The sequence below is a fragment of the Taeniopygia guttata genome, chromosome 1A (assembly GCF_048771995.1).
Source record: "Taeniopygia guttata chromosome 1A, bTaeGut7.mat, whole genome shotgun sequence".
Taxonomy (NCBI): domain Eukaryota; kingdom Metazoa; phylum Chordata; class Aves; order Passeriformes; family Estrildidae; genus Taeniopygia; species Taeniopygia guttata.
Window position 1 is genome coordinate 32416320 of NC_133025.1, and position 25228 is coordinate 32441547.

General features: G+C 39.5%; 2 protein-coding genes across 5 annotated transcripts in view; both read left to right on the forward strand.

The window, feature by feature from the left end:
- TBK1 (TANK binding kinase 1) overlaps positions 1 to 11178 on the forward strand; it is a 28334-nt gene extending 17156 nt beyond the window's left edge. Inside the window, exons 12-21 of one of the 2 annotated variants that reach the window (XM_004176090.6) lie at positions 21 to 122; positions 2083 to 2161; positions 3013 to 3134; positions 3260 to 3336; positions 3673 to 3712; positions 6023 to 6124; positions 6214 to 6310; positions 7337 to 7443; positions 7752 to 7823; positions 8671 to 11178. In XM_004176090.6, the coding sequence (XP_004176138.4) occupies positions 21 to 122; positions 2083 to 2161; positions 3013 to 3134; positions 3260 to 3336; positions 3673 to 3712; positions 6023 to 6124; positions 6214 to 6310; positions 7337 to 7443; positions 7752 to 7823; positions 8671 to 8722 (850 nt within the window). In that variant the 3' untranslated portion in view covers positions 8723 to 11178. The remainder of the gene's footprint in view (positions 1 to 20; positions 123 to 2082; positions 2162 to 3012; positions 3135 to 3259; positions 3337 to 3672; positions 3713 to 6022; positions 6125 to 6213; positions 6311 to 7336; positions 7444 to 7751; positions 7824 to 8670) is intronic. The other variant, XM_072922725.1, reaches the window with a different exon arrangement.
- Positions 11179 to 12491: 1313 nt separating this feature from the next.
- RASSF3 (Ras association domain family member 3) overlaps positions 12492 to 25228 on the forward strand; it is a 102648-nt gene continuing 89911 nt past the window's right edge. The window contains exon 1 of one of the 3 annotated variants that reach the window (XM_041711940.2): positions 12492 to 12789. In XM_041711940.2, coding sequence (XP_041567874.2) covers positions 12507 to 12789 — 283 coding nt within the window. In that variant the 5' untranslated portion in view covers positions 12492 to 12506. Of the gene's footprint in view, positions 12790 to 12880; positions 13038 to 24378; positions 24588 to 25228 lie in introns of those variants that run through there. The other 2 variants (XM_072922749.1, XM_030259000.4) reach the window with 2 other exon arrangements.

The window sequence follows — 25228 nt, forward strand, 5'->3', positions numbered from 1 at the left end:
TAATGCTTCATTTTTTTTAGTGAAATAATCAAGGATGATTACAATGAAATTGTTCATAAAAAGGCAGAGATTGTCATCAGGCTGGATTTCTGCAGCAGAAACATTGAGAAAGCTGAGAAAATGTGAGTAGAAGCACTACACCATGCACATTGATTCTTCATTATCATTTTTTGTGACAACAATATTATAAGTTATGATTATTTGCACTGTTTTAGCATGTAAAAATTAAATTTGAGTCAGTATGGCACTGACTTAAGCAGATTGAGTCATATATGTTACTCAAGTTAGAGTATTAATCTTGCTGCTTAACCTGACAAGAACAAGTAATTACTAATTAGTGGTAACTGTGTGTGTTCTTTTTCCTCCTTTCTTCTCTGACTCAGCTCATTTGCTCTTATTGACTCTAGAAGCTATAGTAAAGCTTGGACAAAGAATCAAGTAGCTTTGCTTTCATTAGTGCTTTTGCCACTGCATTTGGCTGTGTATGACTTCAAATACTGCCCCTTACACAGTTTTAAGACACTAGCATTTTCTGTGTGGAAGGAATTTTCATGTTGAAATACAACACAGAACAGCTGCAAAAAAAGCCCCAAACAACCAAGCCCAGCCCCACTTGGTCCTTCCCCAGGAAGGCGTTATTCTTAGGCAGTGTGATAGGAACTTTAAATAGCACCTCTTCTTAGCATTCTCCTATGGGTGGTAGGTTTCCTGTTTAACCTGCTGCCAGTCTTTCTCAAATGCTTTCTTAGTCATGGAATTTTCTGGACTTCTCACCAGGCTGCTCTGAAAATGCAGATATCCACAACATGATTAACACACACATGTAGAATCACTGGGTTTGCAGAGTAGACTTAAGAATTAAGCCTGTTGGAGCTGCTATGCCTGTGCAAATTGAATACCTTATACGCAGTAGCTGTGGATGCTCAAGGCCTTGACAGATTTGCTGTGTGTGTGCCAAACCTACCTTAAAATCCAGGTGTGTCTGTTTGTATTGGCTTCAAAAACACCACAAAACCACAACAGTGAAATAGTGAAGTTGGTAACTTGCAAGATAACACCTGTGCAGCCTAGATACAAATCATCACGGCAAGAACCCAAACTCCTCTTCAAGCCCGTTTGCACTAGTTGGCAGGACTAGATCTTGATCAGTCTTCCTGCATTCTGCCAGAAGAAAGCCACTCAGAAGACGCCACTGTCAATTCTGTTTTGTGACTCTGCACTCCGGAGTATCTCAGCAGCAGTTTGAAAAAAAATTACATTCATTTGCTAACTGGAGTAGTTCTCATGTGAACAGAAATCTTCTATGTGTTTGCATGTGTTTGCATTTTGGCCTCCTACAAAGGGTCAGGATTTTCAGTTTGTTTGACTTTGCTAACTCCATAAAAGTCTTCTAAAGGACATGTCCTCTTGTTTGTCCTTCCTTTTCAAGGCTGTCCTTCAAAGCATGACAGTACAAAGTCTTTATTTGAAAAGGTAAATAAAGCATTGAACTTGAGTGAAGCATATATTTTTTGAAAGCAGTTGAGCTGTTTGTGATGGTGCTTTTAAAACTAAAATGTACATGAGACTCAACAGGGAAAATATTGTCCTGAATAATTTATTTGGCACTTGAGCTATGGTCATATGGAAAGTATCAATATGAACAGATGGTCCTACTATCCCAGCCTTTAAGCATTTAACCCTGTCAGTTTTCTCAGAAAAGCATTTTGGTACACAGAAGTATTCGTTTGTTAATGACTACTTTAAGTATCTTTAGTTTGATAAGATTAAAAAAATTACTTGATGGAAATGAAATAGCTGCCACTGCCTGTCAAGTACAAGTAATAAAACTAGGATAAAAAATTCAGGAATGGAAGTTTCAACTTTAACAGTTCCAATGTAGGAAAAAGATAAGGGACTATTTTTTAAATCTAAAATGTTTCCATTGTTATTGGCCATGTCAGTTTCTTGGTTGTTGCTAGACAGGGACTGTATTTCATATACCAGAAGGGGCAGTTACTGTTATGATCTGAATTCAAGAAATACTTTGAGTGTAGTCACTGCTTGTTTATTTTTTTTAAACTATCTTTTTTTGCTGGACAGATATGAAAATTTGATGCAGATCAATTTGGAAGCATCAGAAGTGGATGAAATTTCAGAGATACACACAAAACTTTTGCGTGTAAGTGCCTGACAAAGTTACCCTGTCATTCTGAAAATGGTGTTTCTACAGAAAAATCCAAATACAAGATAACACAGGCTTCTGTGAATAACAACTCTGAATTTTCAATGTAGTTTCTAGATTGGCAGTTGTTAAAATGTCCATACTAATGTAAATATCTTTCTGAAAACAGCAGATCCTTTTATATGAGCTCAGTAAAATGAGTTCCTGAAAAGATACTCCAATTTTCTAAAATACTCTAGAATTATAACCCTGAAGTATATTTTGCTTTGCTACTTTTTCTTTTCCATTTTTCCTTTCCTTAAGGAATAATTGACTACTTTGTTGGCTTTTTAAAATGTTACATTCACAAACACTCTTCAAAGAGATCTGTTTTGAAATGTGCATTCATGTTTCCAGACATGAAAGTAAAAATTGAAAATAACTTAATATACTGGGAGCAGGTATAAAGTTCTCCATTCTAAAAGCAAAAGATGATTAGTGCATTTTTATTGTGAAGGTTGTATGAACTGCAGAGAAAGGAAGGTATGAATCATGTGGATAGTTATTATATGAATTCTTAATAAACTTGAAGAATAAGGATAGAAGTAAATAAGGGATTTATGAAAGGGTGAAAGTTATTGTTGAAAGAAAGTAAATTTTAAGTAATAGAAATGCCAGCATCAAATATGATTCTTTAATAATACTTTGCTTTATCTGCTTCTAGCTAAGCCTAGGCAGATAATTGGACATAATTATTTAATGGAGATCAGTGAAACAAACAAGTTTGTAGTATTAATGTGCTCAAGTAATAATCAAGTAATTTTTCACTTTATCTAGTGATAAGATTGAATGTTTTTGCTCTTATATAGCTCTCCAGCTCTCAGGGCACCATAGAAACTAGTCTGCAAGATATCAAAACCAAACTTTCTCCTGGTGGTTTACTGGCTGACACCTGGGCAAATCAGGAAGGCATGCATCCAAAAGACAGAAAGTGAGTAACTGCTTACTGTTCTTATATGTATTGAATTCTGCATTGACCTGTAGTTCACAAAGCTCATTGATAGGTACTTGAGTTTATGTATGAAACATCTCATTTTCTTCCTTTGGTCACTCTAGTCCAGAAAGGCTGCAGGCACTGCTGTCTTCCATCACAGACATCTACTATCAGTTCAAAAAAGACAAAGCAGAACGAAGTAAGTAATTTATTTTATTCACTTTTAACATAAAATGTAATGCAGATCAGTCTTAGTTTGACTAGGGTATTAGTGGTAGGTATGGACAGTTAACCACAGTGCATATGTCTGTAGGTCCCTTAGTGTGATATCATGGTAAAGCCCTTATGAATGAAACACCACTATTAATAGCATAAATTTGAATTGCAAGACTAGAGAGGAGAAAAAAAGTGTATGACCACTTTGACCTGTAAAAAGAAGGAAACTGTGTAGGAAATGGGTAAACTTAGTAGAGTTTTGCATAAATACAACTAGCAGAGATAGGTTGGTAATGTGTGTCATCTGCTCTGATCCTAGGGCTTCCTTATAATGAAGAACAAATACACAAGTTTGACAAGTAAGTGTTTAAGTTACCTTTGGGAACTATCATGATTGCTTTCAGGTCCTCCAGATGCTCTTGCCAGTTATCCATACTATTAATTTTATTGTAAATCATAACCTCTTTAGGATTGCTTTGGAAAAAATTCCTTTTAACTATCTTAAATACATTGGGGTACTAGCATATGATAATGAGGTGCTTTCTGGCTGTAGAGTTTTTTCACTGATAGGCCTTCTAGAAGGAAAATACCTGATTGTTATCTGGGCATAACTGTTTTTTAGGAAATTCACTTCTTCCCTGGTTTTTTTTCAGGCAGGAAAAAGCCCTGAATAAGATCGAAATGACTTTGTAGCTAAGGTGGAGATAATTTTCTACAGATGAGTAAAATATGAACTAGCTCAATGAAATTCTAGAATTATTTAATCTTACAGGAAATATAGCACACAAAATTAATTTTAATGCTATTCTCCATGCTTGTTTAAGATTGTCACTCATGCAAGGTGTTTACATCAAGTATCTGTGGGGTCTCTAAACTTGGGTCTCAAAACTCCCATAGTCTCCACTGATTTTATACTGCTGTACTTGTCTCAGGATTTATTAAATTCTTCATATGCAGATGGCTAATGCCATTTAAGTTGCCCTAAAATATCAGACATGCTTTGAGACTGGGACGTGGGACACAAGTCAAATGGGAAACCTGTCTAATGGATGACAAGTGGTCAGAAGCAGTGCAGGATATCTTTGCTGGAGAAGGTTGCATGGAGTCCTCCTCCTAGTGGCCATCCAGTAGCTGAAGGGGGAGCTACAGGGAAGCCAGAGAGCAGCTCTTCATCAGGAACTACACTGATAGGACAAGGAGTAATGGCTTCAGACTGAAAGAGAGGAAAGTATCAGTGGATACACTGAAGTTCTTCACTGTGAAGGCAGTGAACAGATGAACACGGGAACAGATCGCCCAGAGAAGTTGCAGTTGCCCCAGCCCTGGCAGTGGTCTGTGACAGGGGGGTTGGAACTAGATGATTTTTATGGTCCGTTCCAACCCAAACTATTCTAAGATTCTACCTCAAATGATGCTAGATGCCTATGTTTAAGTAAATAAATTATTCTCCTAGTGGCTGGTCAGTTGCATGGTTCCCTAGACTTTGCTAAATGTTGCATGAATTTAGACAACACTTACATAATTTTCTAAAAAAATCTTGCTCTTCCTGCCATATGTGTGGCTTTACTGACAGTTACAGATAGAAAGCTGTCATGCAGAGGGCACAACCTTGCCACTTGATTTCCCATAGTGAAACTTAACCTGGATAACTGCCAAGCAGAGGAGAGGGTTTTCTACTACTAAAACCATGTCCTTGCCTTAGTGTATGATAAATTTCAAATAAGTATGCTTCATTTTCATGGTTTGAATACTGGTATATTTTCTACCAGAAATAATCTCCCTGGGACTGTACAGGTTTGATATCCTAAGTGCATCTTTTTTATACTTGATTGACCCCACAGGGAAATGGCAGTGGATTTTGTTAAAGACTGTGTGCTATTATCAGCAGAGGCTGGTCTATGTAATATTTATCTCTAGACAGATAAGGGAGCAGCACTCAATTTGAATTTTATTTTTCTGGTTGAATGATAGGTATGCTACACATGATGACCAGTCCAGCTACACTTTAGCTGCTACATTTAATTAACATTTAATTTATTATGCAAGACTTCATGAAATACCTGAAGTAGGTGTTGGTCTGTAGTGTTCCAGTATCCCTTACACTTACTGGTGCAATGCATGGCATGGCGAGGCAATTACACTGGGACTACTGTCTGCCACACTAACAAGAGCTGGGTTTTGTTTTCCTTGCTTTTCTTTTCTGCTTGTTTCTTTTTCCTCTTGTCATAAAATTAGGCTGACACAAAACTCGTGTTCTTTTTCTTGCATGTATGTTATTCAGTGCAAAGGATTATTCATATATGCCAGAAGTTCCAAGTATCTGCAGTTGGCAAATGTAAAATAATTAGGACTTTTGTCCTTTCCATTTAGAGTTATGAAATATACCAGCTGACTCAAAGAAGACATTTGACCATTTATTAATCTAAAAATACAAATACAAATACAAACTAAGTGCTTAAAATAATTTTCTTCCTCCCTGCTAGGGTATATTTTTGAAATATAAATTGTCAGTTCCTGTAGAATGTTGAGTTCTTACACATTACAACAGCTTGAATAAAGGTGGCTGCACATATTTTTAAGTCCACAAACCTTTCTCCAGATTTCAGAAAGTTAGAGGAATGGGGTTTTGAAAGCAGTATGACACTGGTTTGGTTGTTCCTGTGTTGCAGGCAGAAGCTGTATTTGCATGCTACAAAAGCCATAGCTCTTTTCAAAGATGAATGTGTCAGCAAATATGATGCATTTTTGGACAAAGCTGAGGACTGGACAAGGCAAGCTATTGATTTCTTTAATATTTGGTAATGTTCATTGCACCACTTTTATATAAGCAGCTCTTAAAAGAAAACTCTTTTTCTTTTAGGAAAATGCTTCACACAAGGAAGCAATTACTGGCTCTCACCAACCAATGTTTTGGTATTGAAGAAGAGGTGTCCAAATACCAGGATTATATAAATGAGGTAGAATGCTTCAAAATTATGGGAAGCATTTGCATAGTTAAAAGACTTCTGCATATTTTCATGTCAATAGTGTTGCTAATAGTGAGTCTTACATTAATGCAGTTGTATTAAAATACAGGCCTTTGTGGGTGCTCTATGTGGTCTGCAGTAGCTTCATTGCCATGTCAGTGTGGACTGGAGGATAGTGTTATTTTTTGAATAACTGAATAATGGGATTTTGTGAATTGTAACTTGGTTTTGGAATTTGGTGAGACTACTTTGGTTTGTGGTGGCAGTCTTTTTTTTTTTTTTGGTGTAGGTTTTTTTGGTGGAGTTTGTGGGTTTAAATGATCTTGGGGTTTTTTTTCCATAATTTCCTCCTCAAAAAAAAAAAATAGTGCAATGGATGTGGGTTCATTGAGAACTGTTCTGTGCAACTGTTACCATAATATTTTCAGAAGACATAGAGGATTATCCTAATTCTCTTATGAAGTATAAAAATGCTGCTTCCATAGTCAAGATTATGGGATGTTAAACTAATGATTTGGACAGTGACTCTACAGGGCGCAAACTTATCAGAATTGCCTCAAGATTAAGAGAATAAGAGCATTTTCATGTAGTGAAATTATTTTTTAGAAAGGAAAGATAAAGGAACAAAAAGCTCTTGCTAATTGTAAAATCAGTTTAGGAATGATGAACAGCAGCATTTTACTTGTTATTTGTATTTTAGTTGCACCACCAATCCAGTGATTAGGATCCTGTTTCCCTAGGATATCTACAGACATAACAAATAGATAATTCTTCCTTTCCAGAGTTTATTATGAAAGTATTAGATAAGAAGATGAAACAAACCAGGGAATTATTGGTCATTTCAATACAAAACTTGCTGTGATGATCTCATCTTGGAGCATATCAGCCACCTTAGTACTGAAATGAATTTATGAGGTACCACAGCAGTGGAGAATTTAAAAAAGGATTTTAAGGTGGGCATCAAGACGTACATGACAACTTCTAATGTAACTAAAATTTCCTTTTTATGTATTACAGTTACAAGATGCCTTGCCACAGAAAATGTTTGCAGCTTCCAATGGGATGAAACATACGATGAATACAGTCTATCCAAGCTCAAACACATTAGTAGAAATGACTCTTGGGTGAGAATTTTGTTATGGGATTGATGTAATATTGTATGCTTGCTATACAGGGAAATTGAAAACAAATTAAATTACTTAGTGATTGCTGTACTAAAATGAAGAATTTTACATTGCTGTAGTGGTGGCACAGATTTGGAAGTGAGGGGGGACAGCACTAATGTATTATCTGTCTCTTTGTAAATAAACAACTTGCCTGTCCCTTGTTTTGTATATAATGGCAAGTTGCTGAAAACTCTGTTGGTGAGTGATCAGAGCAGGTATCTATCCCCAAAAGAATTTAATCTCTCATTTGCTTCTGGTTACTACAGGATGAAGAAACTAAAGGAGGAAATGGAAGGTGTTGTTAAAGAGCTGGCTGAAAACAATCACATTTTGGAAAGGCAAGCACTTGTTTTCCCTTTTGAGGCTGAAACTAGGGGCTTAATTTGGTACATTTTATAGGTCCAGAATTTAAACTAAGGGAATGATTCTTTAATGTCTTTAACTGTAAATATATATTGAGCTGTTCAAATGAGGTATAACAAAAAAAAAAATTATTCAAAACCTTGGAACATGGCTGAGTCAGAATGAACTTACAGTAATTTTTGTGGCATTTGTTGTTTCATATTACTTTGGCTTAGCTATAAATATTAAAATCTAATAAAATATAAATTAAATATAAATATAATGATATAATACAAAGTATAATAAAAATTCCTGTTGCACAGACACATCAATTCTGAATTTAAACACAATACTGTTGCAGCAATGCGCTGGTATCTTTTAATTCCTCCCTTTTAGAGGTTATTTTTGATAACTGTGGAATTACACCAGTCTGAATTAATGATTTTACAGTTTACAGATTGCATAAGTAAAATGAAGAGTCAAACACGTTTCTTACAATCCTGAGAGGGGATTATCATTGTCACGTACAGACTGATTTTGATTTTTTTTTCCTATGAAGATGAGAAGATATATAAAAATAAATATCTCCTGAAAGTCCCAGGGTAAATTGCTGGTAGAGTGGAGTTTAGCTTCAAGCTGGATCAATTTTGTTTTGTTCCCCACTCCCAGTCCCATACTTGCAGCAAAGCTTCCTTTCTTCCATCTTCTTTGCAGATACAAAAGTTAGGTACAAATGCCTCTGTTGGCATGTAGCAAGGGAAAGGAAAACCCCATAAACAAATTAAAGATTGATTCTATAATCTAGTCAACCACCTGAAAATATACTGGTTTTTTTTGGTTTAGATTTGGTGCCTTGACTATGGATGGTGGCCTGCGGAACGTGGACTGCATGTAGCTTCCAAAGGACCTGAAGAGGACTTGTAAATTTTTTCAAAGGGAAAAAATACTGTTGGGACAGTTGAAAGCAGATAATAAACCTGTATCCAGGATTTTTTTTTTTTTCCTTCAGCAACTGTAATATTAAAGAAAATGTAAATATGTATAATATGTAAATACAAAAGAAATATATATCTTTTCTTGGTCACTTTTAAGATAGAATAACTTCTGGCAGGGAATTGAGCCCCTTGGAGGATCTCTGATGAGTCCTAAAGGGAAAAGTATTGTTGATGAAACTGACATTTGTCTGCTTTGAATATTGCCCTTTTTTTTCAGAATGCAATTTAGTCTTCATTGCAAGAGGACTTGCAAGACACCGTTGTATAAAGGGTATTTTGGATTTCCTTCAACAACCACTATTATGTAGGAGTCTAACTGAATGACTTTAATCATCACAGAACATGATGAATGTTTTAAATGAGATGTTTTTAAATGAGTGTGAATAGGGACTAAGAGTGCAGATAGGAAAGCACAGAAATGCATTTTTCTTTCCTTCACATTCAAATTGTTAGCTTACTTCTACTTGGGAAAGCAAATTCACAATATTTTTTTAACTTCTCTAAATGTTTGGTGCCATGTTGTCTGTAATTGTTTGACTGTTTAGTATATGGAAGTTTTGCACTCCAGCTTGTCAGAATGAATGTAAAAAATTCATCTTTTGGAGTACAGCATTTTCAGACTTTCCCTGAAATCTTGTTGCTCACTACAACAGTGGGTACGTAAAACGGCTCCTTCTTAATCTTGTTTGCAGGTATGATTTTTTTAAAAGGTTAAAAATTTGGTATGAGAAGAATTTGTGGACAGTCAGTAGACTGGATAGTATCACACCTCAGTAGTAATTGAGTAGTGGAAAATAAGATACCAGTCTAGATCTTGAAAAGGGACCACTCCCTCTGCTGCCTTACAACTGAGGTGCCAAACTTTGATGGAAAATACAGTAAGACTGTATATTTATTTTCCAGCATCAATAGTCACTACTTTCAGTAGTACATGATTGGGATGCAGAGATGCAAAGTGAAACCTTCTGCTTCAAAATACAAATAAGAAAGATAACATGAAAACAAAAAATTCTGGAAACATCCCTTTGTTTGGATACTATAGGTGTACATACTTGTTTCAGATGAGCATGCAAATATTACAGAACTCATTCCTTCCTTGTGGGAACCTGACCATGGATGTTCAGTAGTGTCCAATAGCACTTTTCATTGCTGCATTACACCTGTAAGAATTGGACCAACTATATTTAGAATTTTCCATAATTACTGGTGGAACATTTAGGTGTAAGCTAAACAACATCAACCAGTGATAGCATCTGGTAGTTTTGTGATGCTTATTCCCTTCTTATCTGTCCCAGTCAGAACACAAAACATTTTCATTTCCTTTTTAGAAAATATTTGGAAAGAAACTTAGGAAATTTATAAATGAGTGTTTCATTTAAAAAAAAAAAAAAAAGGAAAGTCCCTTGCCTTGATGTCCATGACCTGCATTCCAGTGTTCTTGGTGAGAATCAAAAAAGGCAATTCAAACATTTTTACACTCATGTGAGCAGCTTCTCTCTTTATCACCAGAAAAACCTAGCTATGCAAAAGGAGTGCAGCCATTTGTCACACATCTTTCTTTGACTTTCTTAAAAGTTTTAAAATACTGGAATTATGTCTAACTGGAATGTTTTAATGCCTGCTTGTACACTTGTTCATTCACATCCACAGTCTCACTGAATATCAGTAAAACACATGAATTAATGTTAAAAGAATTGGGCTCTCTAGATGTACATAAACTGTATTTTGTTTCCAACATTATAACACTTTGTTGTTTCTTAATCTTGAAAGAAATCATATGCTAGGAGGAATTTATAATTTTCAACTTCCTTATACTAAAGCAGTCTGAAAAAGAAAGTTAATTGTAGTAAAAATATAGTCGGTATGTTTAAATATGTGCAGCATTCTTTTACATGTTTTAAATTTTTTTGTTATATTTTATGTTTATTTAAAACATTGCTGGCTTTAGTCTTGCTGAATACATCAGTAATCTTAATCATGTTAAATTTTCTTTTTCTAAAGTGATTTTAACAAAGCAGTAGCTAAGTAACTTGAAGTAATCAGTTCATAATCTTCTGATTACATTATTACGAAGCAAATAATTTTTCAAGTCAAAGCATAGTGTTGGTTCTATCAACTTTTTTCTCAAACTAAGTGTCCTGATGCTGTGAATTTTTCTATTCATTTGCCAAAATAAGTAATAGAAAGTAATATATGGTTCTTCTTCCTGAAGCTGGTTTACTGGTTTGGGGGGCTGTAGGAATCAGCTGAATATATTAATTATCTGTTACTTGAACAAACCTGTCTTCATATGAATTGTGAAAATGCATGAGTGAACAGCTTAATGACATAAATACATCATCAACCACTTATTGTACAGTGTGTACTTCTGCCTTTTCATAATTTAATTTTCTGTTAATTTCAGGATTGCCTTAGAAGATTTATTTCCTTGTAAGCACAACAGAGAACCTGAAACATGAAGTTGCAAATTGCAACTCAGTTTGCATTATCCAACTGTTCAGAAAATGTGCCCTGCACAACAGAATCACTAGCATAGGCAATATGGTAGAGCCACTAATTCTATTTTTTTAACTACTTGGTTGACATGTGTTCTGAACTATGTTAGTTCTTTTAATGGTGGTAAAAGTCCTAGTCTCTGCTCACTGGTAGAACTCAATCAGTTCTAATGTAGTTAATCACTGTAGAACTTTCTAGAGAGTTCTAAGTAGAACTGGGGAAAAGGGATTGTTGGCTGAAAGAAGGGAGGACTGGAAGAAAGGGGAAGTAAAAGTCTTTGGTAATCTATAGGCTGTTCCAGAAGATTCATTCACTCTGTCTGTTGTGAAAGGGTTATAGATTATTAATATAAACTGTAGTTGAAACAAAAAGCCCCCAGCCTGCAACTTTGGAGAAACCTTTCTAATGGTAAAGAGAGGCAAGTACCAGAACAGATTGTTCTGGGAATAGCAATACCGTTTGAAGAGGGTTTATAGGAACAGGTTAACTGGTGGGAGCTCTTGTGACTGATTCTGCCATTGGCAAGGCTTCACAACCTTCTATTTTTCTGTGCCCTAAACAGCTTTATTTTTTCATCAGTCACCAAAAAAATGTGGTAGGGGTAGTATCCCTCAGTGGAATTTGCTGTTTTGTCACTGGAACCAGCTCAGGCAGCAGTAGTTGTAGGTGCACATCTTTCCAAGAACTTGGCTGCCTGTGGGCAGGTAAGGCCGGCAGCGGCAGGCTGAGCTGCTGGCGTGCTGCAAACGGCCGCGGCGCAGTTCTTCAACGTTGTGCTCCTGGACGCTCACACAAGCATTGAATGCAAGCTCCGACTACCCCGGCCGCTACAGCCGAGGTGTGGGTTATGGCAGCTCTACCCTGCCCTGCGAAATATTTCCCCCAGTAACTGCTTTAATGGGCTGAGGCAGTTCATTTTAATGGGAACCTATTGAAGCGCATCGCCAGCTCTTGTCAGCTCCCCTTGTGCCAGAGGCTGCGGCAGCAGCCCGGCGCGCGTTTATGCCGATGCGGAGTTTGTGCCTGCCGGGCGCGGGGCGGCAGACGGGCGGCAGGACTCGGGAGGTCGCGGGGAGGACGCGGAGCGGTGCAGCGCCTCCTTCGCCCCCGCCGCCTCCGCGCTCCCCTCGCCCGCGGGTGCCGAGTGCGTGAGGCGGGCAGAGGCGGCCGCGGCGCGCCCCGCTCCGCATGGCGGCGGCCGCGCGGGACCGGCGGCAGAAGCCTCGGCGGGCCCGGGCGGGGCCCCCGCAGCCGCCGCTCCCGCTCCCGCAGCCGGACGCGCCCGCCGCCCGCCCGGGCCCCGCGCTCGGCGCCCGCCGCCGCCCGCCGCCGCCGCGGCCCCGCCACGTCCGCACCATCTTCGAGGCGCCGCCGCCGCCGGAGCCCCCGCACCGCTTCGGGCCGGCGGCGGCGGGAGCGTGGTGCGACCTGTGCCGCCGCTTCGTCCTCTCGCAGGGCCGGCGCTGCGCGGGTGAGCGGCTCCGGCGGGGAGCGGGGCCGGGAGCGGCGGGGCCGGGGGGACGAGAGACCCTCACAACACCGAGGGGCGCGGGGCCAGGTGAGGGGACTCCCGATCCGCTCCAGGGAACGCGCTCCGCCCCCAGCCCCGACGGGAGCCGGAGTTTCGCCATGTGAAGTGCCGGAGCGCGACGGCCGCCGAGCGGGAGCTGAATTGCCGGGAGACCGGCCTGGCATGGGGGTGGATGCAGTGTGATCCAGGTAAAAGTGCTCCGTCCCCACCCGGCGGAAAGGTACCGCGTGTCACAGGCTGTGGGGACTGCTGCCCTGAGGTTCGTGAGTGCTCCCAGCCCTGCCGAAAGCCGTGCGCTCTGCTCCCTGGCCGTCAGGGTCATGCCCAAGGCAGAGCTGCGTTAGTGCGTCGCATGTCCCACGTACACAGCATGTACATACGTGTCCTTTCGTTCTCTGGGCTCCGGTTCTTAGTAGACAAAGGCGTGTTTTCCTGCATATAAAGCAACTTTCCTCCTTTGCATCCCTTTGTTACCAATGCCACACTCTAAAATATGGTGAGTTCCTTCACCTTCTAGCTCCTGTCCTTGGACAACATACATTATCTAGTGCTGGTGAAAAGTCCTTTTTTGCAATCCCTTGATTGATTAAAAAGGCTTTGGCCACATTATTGGGCTTCATGGTAAGCTCGAGGGTGATTTCAGCGTAGATCTCCATGGGCGTGTTCACTTGGCTGGCTGTTCCTCGCCCACAGCTGCAGTGCTGCTGCACTTTCTAGGACAATCTAGTGCTATCCCTAGTGGTGTGACATGTTCAGGTGTGTGGTTTGCTTTTGGTTTACATCACGGAGCCATTGTTTAACCGCTGATATTTGAAACACAGGATGGTAAAGACAGGTCAATCTTCTTTTTTTTTCTGTCTTAAGGAGATGTAATAACCTCATACTGTCCTCTGCTGATGAATGTAATTTACGTTATGACACACTGTTCTCACGGTTACACTCACTTTCAGTAGCTCAATTTTTACAGTTATTCTTGGAATGGAAATACTTTGGCTGTGAAAATAAAATACTTCTATTTATCATTTGCATTAGTGCACTGTTTGTTCTGACAGGATGTGTAATGCACTGATGTGAAAATAGAACTTAGAAATAATAATTTTTTTAATGATCAAATGCTCCATGACAAGAACTTCAAGTGTCACATTGGGTTATGTACCTTCCAGCAACATTTTCTCAGAACGATTACAGCTTACAAAGTTTTTCCTTCTCCTCTGTGACAAGCTCAATTTTTATGAGGCATAGTACTTCAAGCTGCTCTCTTAAATTGCTGTTTAAGTAGCAGAGGAAACATTCAACTTTTATGCTCTAGCATGAATATAATATTTAGAAGCTGTAAAGTGCTGTGGAGATGAAAGGAAACACCAGCTAAAGCGCACAAGGGCTGCTGTGAGAATCTCTGTTCTTACCCACTTGGCAGGCACTACTGTTGAGCCACACTGGTGAACAGATCTGGCTGATAAAGTGGCTGAGGGCAACAAAAGTAGGGACTGGGTCAGGACAGCTCAGAAGACCTGAAGGAGTGTGTGTGACTGGCTGCCCTCTTGGCTCAGAGTCACTGAATCCACTCTGGCCAGAGGTCAGTCCACACCCAGAGTCACAGGCTCTTCTGTGAGCAAGTGAGTATAGGAGAGGAAGGTGTCTCCTTTGGGAAGGCAGCAGACATGGCTGTGCTCAACAGCTCAAGTGCATCTAGACTGGCCTGGAAAGCTGAATCGAATGCATCCAGGACTATAGCCAAATTTGTGGCCTCTGTGGTGGCCTCTGTGAAAATGCCATGATTTCCTTTGGGTATCCTTTGCAAAGCAGAGATTACAACAGAGGTTTAGAAGTACATTTCAAGGATTTTAATCTGCCTGGCAAGGTGTAACAGTGCTGGAAGTTTCTCAAATAAACCTACGTTTTCCAGAAGCCACTTAATGTCACCTAAAAAGACGAATAAACCAGCATCTTCCGGATGGGCATCTGGTAATAAAGAGGGGCCTATGTACTAAATTCTCATGATTCTGAATCACAAAGACATAAATGCTATATTTGTTTAAATTACCCTCTCTCAGTATTGGTTGAAGTCAGATCAGACTCACCAGATCATTGCCATTAGACATGATCTAAGTCAGACATGGTGAGTGCAGTGACAAGGATAAAAAGGCATGAGAAATTTCCTCTGGGACAGGGAAGCAGTCAAAAGGTAGATCAAAGGAGTAATTTTAAAGTATTTAGATAAATACTTTTTTCTGAAAGAAAAGTCTTTGACTTGTCTATGGGAATGGGGATTTCTTTGAGTATCTCTGTCCTTCATTCCCTACAATCTATCTGACGAATTCCCAAGCTGAGCTTCAGTAGAAGTTAGGCTTTACTCTTACCATTTTTCAGTGAGTCTATGACTGTCTTAGGGTTTTTGTACACTCCTTGGTATACCTCATAAAGTGAGCTGTAATCCCTGAACTACTAAGAAAAGGTCTTTTTGCCTTTTGTGAAATTTTTGTTTGGAATTCACAAGTTTTCACACTTCTGATAAAAAAATTGAAAAACTATTTTCATTTTATTCAGGGAAGAGTGATGAGAACAGAAGAAAAAAGTAAAGATTAAGGATTGTCTATTTCAATGCAGTGCACAAGGTACACATGATTCAAGCTACTTATTTTTTTAAAAGAAGTAAGGCAGTGCTGATATTCCTGGACCCTAGCCCAGGAAGAAAGCCAAGTGTAAGGAAATACCTCTGAAAAGGATACTTTGTAGTATCTGACTTCTTGCTGGTGTTTTGGATTCCTTTTCAAGAGAGTCTTAATTGGTTTAGGGTTGCTCTGCTATTCACCTTTTCACCTCTATTATTTGGGGTAAAAACCTGGTGCAGATGCAGAATTCCATTGCCTGCCCTGACTTCTCTGCATGAAGTTGTTTGAAATAGAAGCAGTTGGGATTATTCCAGATTATATAATGGAATGATGTACAGTAAAGAGTGGATTTTGTTTTCAACATTCAGTTTTTCTCTCAATCTGAAGGTAGTCTGGAGTGAAAATTCTCAGTTTCTTATATCTTATTGATGGTGTGTAGCATTATGTAGTGTAAGAGGTTCTTGCATTGTATCAACATGTCATTTGGCATTTGAAAAATGAGTCATTTATCATGGCTTTGGATGAAAGTCTCTATTGCCATGCTATGAAATACAATTTCTGAGCAGTTTTACTTTCCTCATAGTCTGGAGAACAGACTGGGTGTATGTAGGTGGTGGGAGCGTGAAAGGAATTACTTTATGCACCACTTGCTCTGGACTTCCTAGTTAATGTCTGTAACTTTTCTTTTTCCTTGCATTTTACACTTTTCCATGGAATCAGTTGAAACCAAATGAAAGTTTTCAGAAGTTTTACTCTTCACTTAAGAGAATATATAGAAATTACAGGTCCTACATGACTTTCACTTCAAACTTTCTAAAGATATTTAAGCAGATGCTTTGGAGGTACCATGAAAACTAGGTGTCTCCTTTCCTGGATTTTGTGATAGGACATAGTCTCTTCTCTATGTTTTTTTTTTTTAACCAGATTTTCAGTCTTTGTTTTTTGAGCAAGCGTTCCCTGTGAAGTGTATAGCACAGTGTCAGGGCTTCTCTTTGTTTTTTCTCTGCTGAAATGGGTATTTTGGTGGGAGCCTTGTCCAATTTTTAACATGTTTTTATGTTGGCCTTGAATATGCAGTAGCTGACTCCTGCTTTAGTGCAGTTGAAGAGCAGGGGTGTTATATTTTAATATATAGTATAGCTCTCCTACTACAAGAATTTTTAAATATCTGTAAAATCAAACAGCAGCACAAAACCTTAGGAAAAAATAGGATATATTATCTGCCTACTAATGCCTACTAATTGTCAGGAGTAGCAAAGAAATAGATGCCCCTGTAGAAAGTGAAATAGGGAGGAAAGGAGCAATCACAGAGATCAGTGGTTTTTTCCCTTCAGAAAGCACTTTTTTGACCACCAAATTTTTGTAACATATTGTTCTTAGGTAAGAGAAGAGACATTGTCCATTATCTCTTCAGTAGGACTACATTCATATTTAAGTAAATGTAATGAGGGCATTAGGTTGCTGAAACAACAGGGCTTACTACTTGAATTACCAAAGCTGTTCAGAGTTGAAGGAGCCTCTGAATGCTTTATCTATAGAGAGTGAGCACTGGGCATCAGATTAGAAATAACAGTGGTGGGAGTCTGCTTCCCTTTCCCATTCTTTCTGCAGAGAGTTTTTAAATGATGCATAGTTTCCCCAGTGCTTTATATTTTCTTTTAAATCCAAAATGGCAACATCTTCTCAGAATCCTTAGAGTCTGGAGCAGCAGGAGGTGTCAGGGTTTGGGTTTGCTGGTGGAGCTCAGCTCAGAGAGCCCTGTTTTCCTTCTTGTTGGATTTGAAGGGGTGTGGGTGGTCTGCTGCCCCCAGTGGAGTGTTTGTTGGAGCTTGCAGGGCTGGTAGAGCTGGAAAAAATATTAGTCCCTGTGCAGTGCAGCAGGCACTCTGTCCTGCACTGGGCACTGTACTGCACCTGGTGCAGGGTGAGAGGCAGAGGTGTGGAGATGGAAAGAGGAAGCAGCTTTGGTGGAGCTTGCTCTTCAAGAGTAATGCTTGCTGTCTTCCCCACTGCCTCTCTGCTTCCTGGGGCATTTCAGTCTTTGTAGCCACAGCAAGGTTCTCACTGCTCAAAGCTGAGTTCTTTCCCCTGCTGTTTGCAGGGAGTGGTAACTCCTCACTGAGTTCCTCTAGTTAGGCTCTGACATTTATTTTCATGTGTGAGTCCCATCTTCCACTCCTAAGCCATACACTGTCCCATGTAAAAACTTTCACCTGTTTCTGAGCAGCTTTCTTTGTTCTTGTTTTCATCATCTCATGAATAAATGGTTAAGTATTAATTATGGTGTTCTTCAGAGTCTGGGTGTCTCAGATGCAAACCTAAGAGACTACAGAGAATGCGAGCAGTTGTTTTGAGGCTGCATAGCAGTGACGAGAAAAATTTTCTAAATCATCCTGTTACATTCATATGCCATCACTGAGAAGAAGGGCTCTGAAAATGGTCTGTGGTTTCCCCACTTGTCTTCCTCTCATGCTTTGGAGACTCTATGGGAGCTCCTTCAGAGGATTATTTCAGCAGGCAGGAGCCTCCTCTGCCCAGGGCATCTTGATGTGAGATACCCTGTGTTTTGTTTCACACACAGGGGGAAGAGCCCCAGATGACATAAGGCTTGGTTTCAAACACACCAGTATCTGAGAGATGATACAGGAGTAGAAAGGAGTCTACTAATAGAAACTTGATAGAACTGGTGTTTCTGTAGGCAGTGTTCCTAACCTTGGGTGCATTCAACATGTGTAATAAAACATTGAAGCAATGATGTGTTTAGAAAAGCAAAAATCTTAGTTATAAAAATATTGGCATTTCGTGCCAGTGTGGTAACTCCTGATTGTCTGCTTCAAGAAAGTCTTGGGGAGCCAAGGAGAAACTTGATGTTGTCATGGGAAAGCTTTGAAGAGCTTCCTGTGACTTATTGCAGGTTTTATACAGTTATACCATGCTCAAAGTTCAACAGTTCATTGTGGGATGTAATGATCCAGATGCCTTTTAACTTATGTTGTGGCTGCATGCTATATATATATTGCTAGTATCTGTGATTTTAACACACTGCAGAAAAAGGTAAAACTGAAGGTTTTACTGGATAATATGTCTTTTTGTTAAATGATTAACATGATTTGGGTTTTTTTTTTTTTTTTTTTAGTATTTAGGGCTAGCAGTAGGAGGCCACTTTTATTCCTTAATAGAGAATCCTTAATAATTAATGCTTGTACAGGAAGAAGCAGTCCCCACTTTGAATTGCTATGAGCCAAGCAGACAGAGATGGAAGCCCCAGTACATTAACTAACATTTTACCTGTGAGATCACTGGTCGGGCAAACATTAGAGATCAGCTCTTGTCCAGGGACTGTGGTCATCTCTTCCTTCTGTTGTTAAGTGCTGTTGACCAGAAATCTCCAGCCTTCTTGGAAGGCTCTCTTTATCCAGGCAGTGAAATGCAGGTCAGCAGTGTGCTGGCGGGGTGGCTTTAGGAGCTGCTAGACATGCCTGTTTTCTCCACACTGTACTGAGTATTGAGGAATGCCTTTTTTATTTTGCTCAGCAAAGGAGAGTGCATTGTGTGCAGAAGCTTGGATGCCATTGCCTGACAGTGAGTGTAGGAGCTTGGAAGAAATATGGAGGACTACAGTGAAAAGTCCTCTTGTATTGTATTTTTCTCTTATACTCCTGTTCTAAACATTCACTTATTATCTAGCAGCTGCCATGGCTAAAGTAAGAAACATTATACTTTTCTAAGAGAGAAGAAATGTACAAGGTTAATCTCAAGTGCAAACAGCATGTAATCGTTCCTACTGCAATAGAGATATCTAAAGAAGGAAGGTCACAGCTTGTTTGCACCTAAAAATGATCAGGTTTTAAGTAGACCAGATTAGGATGAACAAACATACTGTTTTAGCAGTTTGACACGTTTCGGTTTTTCTGCCTCAATCAGTTTTCTCTTAATGATAGCTTCCTGCAAGCTCTCACTGAGAAGTCTACTAATTTTGGCACAAAGTCACCCGAAGCCCACAGGCAAGTTGGTCTATCACTCGCTGAGTCAAATCCTATGTGTCAAACTATGTTACAAGGCAACTCAGTATCTTCTCTCCAGTTTTAGCCTTAAGTTTTATTTTTCCTCTGCTATGCAGTGTAGCTGTTTACATACAAAAGTGCTTTTCCTAGAGACTGTTCAATAATTTCCCTGAATTTGCTGCTACTAATGTAATATCTAATGCAAAGCTAAAATTAACAAAAATCTGTTGTTTTTACATTACACTATTGTTCTCTTAATCTGGCTTTATAATCTTTTATTCAGCTTTAGTTTTGAAGCACAAACCTGCAGACATGCAGTAAACCTGTAACCAAACCACGTTAAAGAGGAACAAGTGCAGCATGTTGTACCAGCAGCAGTCTCCAGGAAATAGTGCATTACCTTCCTGATGTTCAGCTGCACCAGCACAGCAATGCTCTCCCTCACACACTTCCATCACACTACTGTGCTGGTCCTACCTGCCTCTCCACATTCCAGCATCTGGAAAAGAACATAAAGCAAATTACAACAAATTTTACTGGTTGAAGTATTTGAAATAAAACAGGGAATGACTGTACAGTACAATGGATGATAGTGAAAAGTATCAAGAAGAAATATTGCTGAAATACACAGAGAGGTATTATTTTCCATGTAACAATGCAGGAAGACATTTATTTACAGAGTAATATATTGTAGAATTAAACAAGAACTAATCAAATATGACCTAATGTGCTTTGGAACAGTGATTTTCTTCCTCAAAATCCAGGATGTGTTTCATTGGAGCTATTGCTAAGAAGAAAGCTTCTTACTCCTTACATCTTAAGGGGAGAAATCAAATTATTCTCCAAAAAGAGTCATTAATAGATCATTAAATCTGATAACAGATGTATTTCACATCAGCTTGAATACTAAAGTTCTTCAATTACTACCTTTCAAAAGGAGGCAAGGTTTTGGAAGTTGCAGATTGCCAATCACTGTTTAATTTTTAGTCCTTTCTTTTTGTGTACATGCAGCTGCTGAGAATCAAAAGTTTTTTTAGAAAGCTCACAAATATAGCCGCTTATTTGGATTAGGGAGGGATGAGCAGCTGAGCTGGAAATTGGAAGTATTGTGCTAGTTTCAACTGATTTAAAGTCAAATGCAGCAGGTCTTTGTTTCTTTTCTTTCATTAGTTGTGTTCTTTATTAACTTCCTAGCAACCACATAGCCTTGTCACACATCATGACGTTATAAATTATGTTTTGTTATGAAATCAGTGATGCTGTGTCTTGACAGTGTCATGGTTATTCTGAATCCCAGGGACTAGTTAGGCAGGGCCCTTTTTTTTTTTAATAGTTGGATAATATTTCCTCTGGCATACAGCTTGAACAGAATTTAATTCAAGGTCCATCAATATGGAAAATATCCTTGTGAAGGCTTGATTCTCCATACTGAACTGTGCCTGCATGTGTGGCATATAGCATAGTGACACACATTCACATTGGGACAAGTTGGAAAGACACTGCCTTGTTTTCCAAATATATTATTGCCTGCAAAGAAAGCAAAACCTCATTTTGAGCCTAGTTAATATTTGCCAATGTAGACAAGCAGATACTACTTAATACTCTCAGCTTTTCCTACACATAGTTCTTACTGTGAACAGGTGTGTGGGGATCTTTGTTCCTGAAACCAGACTAAATGAAGAAGTTCCAGTTGAAGTCAAAGCAAATGAAATCCTTTACTCATCCCAGCTATTTGCTGTCTAAGAGCTGGGGGGAGTGGAAATGGCAGTAAGTCCTCACTGAGGAAAAATCCTCTTCTGTTCTTCTCCAGAGCAGAGACTTCTGCATCTACCCCACATCTAACACCACTGTGTGTGCTCCTCCTGATTATCAGACTTCATTTTTATGGTATCTCAGCACTGCTGTGTTGCTCTAAAAAATGCTTGTTAGCAGAGAATTTGCTTTTAAAATATATGAATTCAGCACACCCCAAGAGACTATTTCCAGTCAAGCACTGCTGGTTGTTTACAGTTCATTTAAGAGTGTTTTATTGTAGCAATGAAGGTTAGTTTGAGGTATTTTTCTTTCTTTCAGCTCTGTCAGTGGGCATGGGAGGGCTGCAGTAAGGCAGCCACCGGGTCACTGTGTATCCCCCTCTGCTCAGAGCTGGTCTGTTGAGCTCTGTAGGTCAGGGTAGACAGGGACATGTCTAAACTGCTGAATGTTTCATGAGCATCCCTTTGCTTTCTAGCTGATGAGCACAGGTTGCCATGCAGAAAGTGGGTTGGGAGACAGATGCAGCTGGGCAGTGTGGTGGACCCGGCTCTCCTGACTAGGTGGTGACTTGCCACGCACCTCAGGTACCACACACACGGAGGCTCTGTGGGCATTTCTGCCCTGCACAGGGGCCCGCTGGGCTCTGACCTCTGCACTGCTGTGGGGAGGTAGGAGGTCAGAGGCTGCTTGCATAGCAGAGGGGACAGCTGCTCACCTCCCTTCCCAGGCAGGTGGGACAGCAATGGAGGCAGCAGTCATTCCCTCCCCTCCTCCAGACACTGCTCAGATGAGCAGAGTATGACCCGGGGGTTGAAGTCTGTTGTAGGAAAAAGCCTTAGATGGCTTTTTTCCCTAAACGGAGGCAGGGATCAAGAGTCTGAGTCTGCTCACATTTCAGGTCCTTTTGTCCTCCTTGGAAAGTATCTCTGTGCTGTCTCTCTGTCAGAATAGATTGAAAGGTACATATGCAGCCCTGTGTAGTGCCTTTCTAATACAGTGAATTCTTAACTTTAATAATACATCAGTGTAATGTGAGGAATCAGAGTTGTCTTAGGAGGAGCTCTCTGGACTTTCCCGAGTCCAGCTGAGAGCAGTGCATTCCTGTGCACAGCACAGTGGCTCATATTCTAAAGCTAGCAGTTCAGGTTGAGAGGAACTCCCATCATCATCACACACCCCGATCCCTGAGCTGTGGGAGGCAGGCTGTTCATTAGCTTTGCATTTTGGCCTAACTATGGCCTAAAAATGCAAAGTGATGTAGAAGTTGTGAAATTACTATATTGTAACTACCACTGCTGTTCAGTTTGACTTGAATTCAGGTCTGTGTTCTCATCTGTATTACCTGGTTTGTTGCACAGTATAATTGCCAGATTCATCCCAGTGACATTTTGTATAAAGTAAGATCTGTTTGCTTTAAAGTGATACACAGTGTTTTATGTTCTTGCCTATTTTTGTTTCACTAAATATTGTAAGGTATAAACATCCACAGTTTTGTTGCTGTCATCAACAAAGTCAGTTTATCCCCTTATGTTGTTCCAACTGGATATGTTTTACTGAATATTATTTAAAGCATCATAAAATACCAGTATAAAGATACTGTATCAGCATTTTCTGTTAAGTGAAAAAAATATTCCTGTCCCCTTCATATCCTGCTAAAGGACTTTTTTTTTTTTTTTTTTGACAAATTGCAAAACTAGTCAATGCATTACATATTTACTTAGGTGTGAAATTGTACAGGGTTTTTTATGCCACTTTGATTTTCATTCAATTTTATATGTAAAAATTTGAGAAAAAAAGAAGTCATTGTTTGATCTTGTATTTCACAGATGCCAGTACACACTCAGACTCCTGCTATTTCCTAAGAAAAGCAATCTGTCTGTTAGGCTTTTAACTCTGCTCCTTTCCTGTTCTGAATTGGGTGACAGACCTCCTGCTTTGCTAAAACCGTCACTTTGCTACTAAATTCCTTCTGGTATGATAGGGTGGAGCTCAAATGAGACAAAATCCAGTGGTCTGTGTCCTGCCTTCTGTTTTTTTCATTGACACTGGCTAAAGAATTGTGACAGATACGGTATAAGTAGAAATGTTTATTTGTTTTTAGAGACATACTGACGACAGGAAATGCAATCAGAAACCAGTAGCTCAGTCCTGACTAGCAGCAGTATGTTTAGAAAGTCAGATGTATAAAATGGAGTTAAATACTTCACATATTTTAGTGTAGAAAAATACATTGTGAATTCTGGAAGATTTATTAACTGTATACTGTGAACATAACTGGTGTAACAAAGCCCTTACTTTCTGTAGTTTAAAGGTTGATACAAAAGGACCTTTGTTTTGTAATGACATTAGTCTTGATTTTCCAGGGATTTCTGCCATTCAGATCTAGCAGAAGAAAAAAAAAAATCAAATGTGAGAAGCTGGACACATAGTCAAGGAAATCATACCATCCTTGGGAAATTGTTACATAGTCTTACTGTTTAAAAGTGTATTTTAGAAATTGTGATAAATGTTGCAGGGGGCATTGCAGTAAATAGCATCTCTGGATTTACAATTTAATATATACTATGATTGGAGCAGGTGTAGGCTATGTATTGAGATGCTGTTAATTTCTTTGTATAGTGATATGTTAATAGATGCTCAATTTTTAAGTAAATTGTGGCAGTGAATGATTTGACTCTTACATTTGCCTTAAACTCCATTAAGAGGAAAGTCACATTTTGAGCAATGTGTGTATCCATAGAAATCTCTGTTAAATTTGCTGCTCAGAACCTCCTGCTGCTCAGAAGAAAGTCTTTGAGAGACTCTCTCTCCAGAGGAAATCTATTGATTTACATTAAGGGATTTTGAAAGACTACTTGTCACTATCTGTTTTGGTGTTTATTTGTTTTCAGCCTGGAAAAGGTAGCTACAGATGAACAAAGGAGCCCTTCAAAGCCTTTCCGGCAGAAAACATGTCTTAACATCATTGGAAACACAGTAACAGGTTAAGACTCCAGAGCATTGGTTTTTCTTTAGCTGAAGCATCTATTAAAATAGCTGCTTCTGGTAATAAAGAGGGAGGTCTGAGGGCTCTGAGCGGAGTGACGGAGAGGGAGGGGATTTAGGACTAACAGGTGGTCCTGAGACGTGCTGGCTGCCGCTGAGCTCAGAGCCAGCGCTGCTGTGGGTGTTCGTGGGCTCTCCTCTCTCCTCTGGATACGTGTGCAGAGCTCTTGTTCCTGGGGTAGCAGTGGAGCCCTTTCAGCCATGGCAGTGAGAAATGATCTGAACAAAACCATCAGGAGGATAGCACGGTTTTTTTACTGGTTTCCTAAATCATTGAGCAGTTCGAGGAGAAGGACGGTAAAACTTCTCTGGAAATCTCCTGGTAAGTCTGCTGCTATTTTTCCACAGATTTTTTCCTGCTAAACAAAACAAAACAAAAACAACAAAACAAACAACCAAACAAAAAGGGGGAAAAAAAAATCTGTTTTCTTTGAACTGGTTAATTTCTCCAGGCCAGAATTGTTTGCATTTTTTTCATTCTTGGAGGCTCATTAGGCAAAACTGTCAAAATATTCTGGAAAAGCAATAGAAGGTTCATCAGGCTTGTTCTGACAAAGAGTTCCTTTTCAGCTGCATAATTCATTCACATCACTGATATTTGGTATCTTGTTTTTGCCGTGTTTCTCCCTTAGGTATGTATATAGGTGCTCTAATATGACTCAAATAATTGCCTGAAAATTATTTAGAATTGCCTTGAGCTGTTCATTGATCTAGAAGGCTGTGCAAAGACTGAACTGACTAAAGACTTTAACTCATTGTACCATTGTTCACACAAAGTGATGTGCAGCTTAGAGGGGCTTATGCTCAGCAGTGATGCACTTGCCTTCTCTTCCATTTTATCAGCTGAAATGCAGTCCAGCTCAGCTCACCAGTTATTAAAAGGCATTGTTCCTCACAGCATCTCAGTGCTCTGATCGTTGTCCAAGCCTGGCAGAAAACTGCATCTCTCAGATTAACATTCTC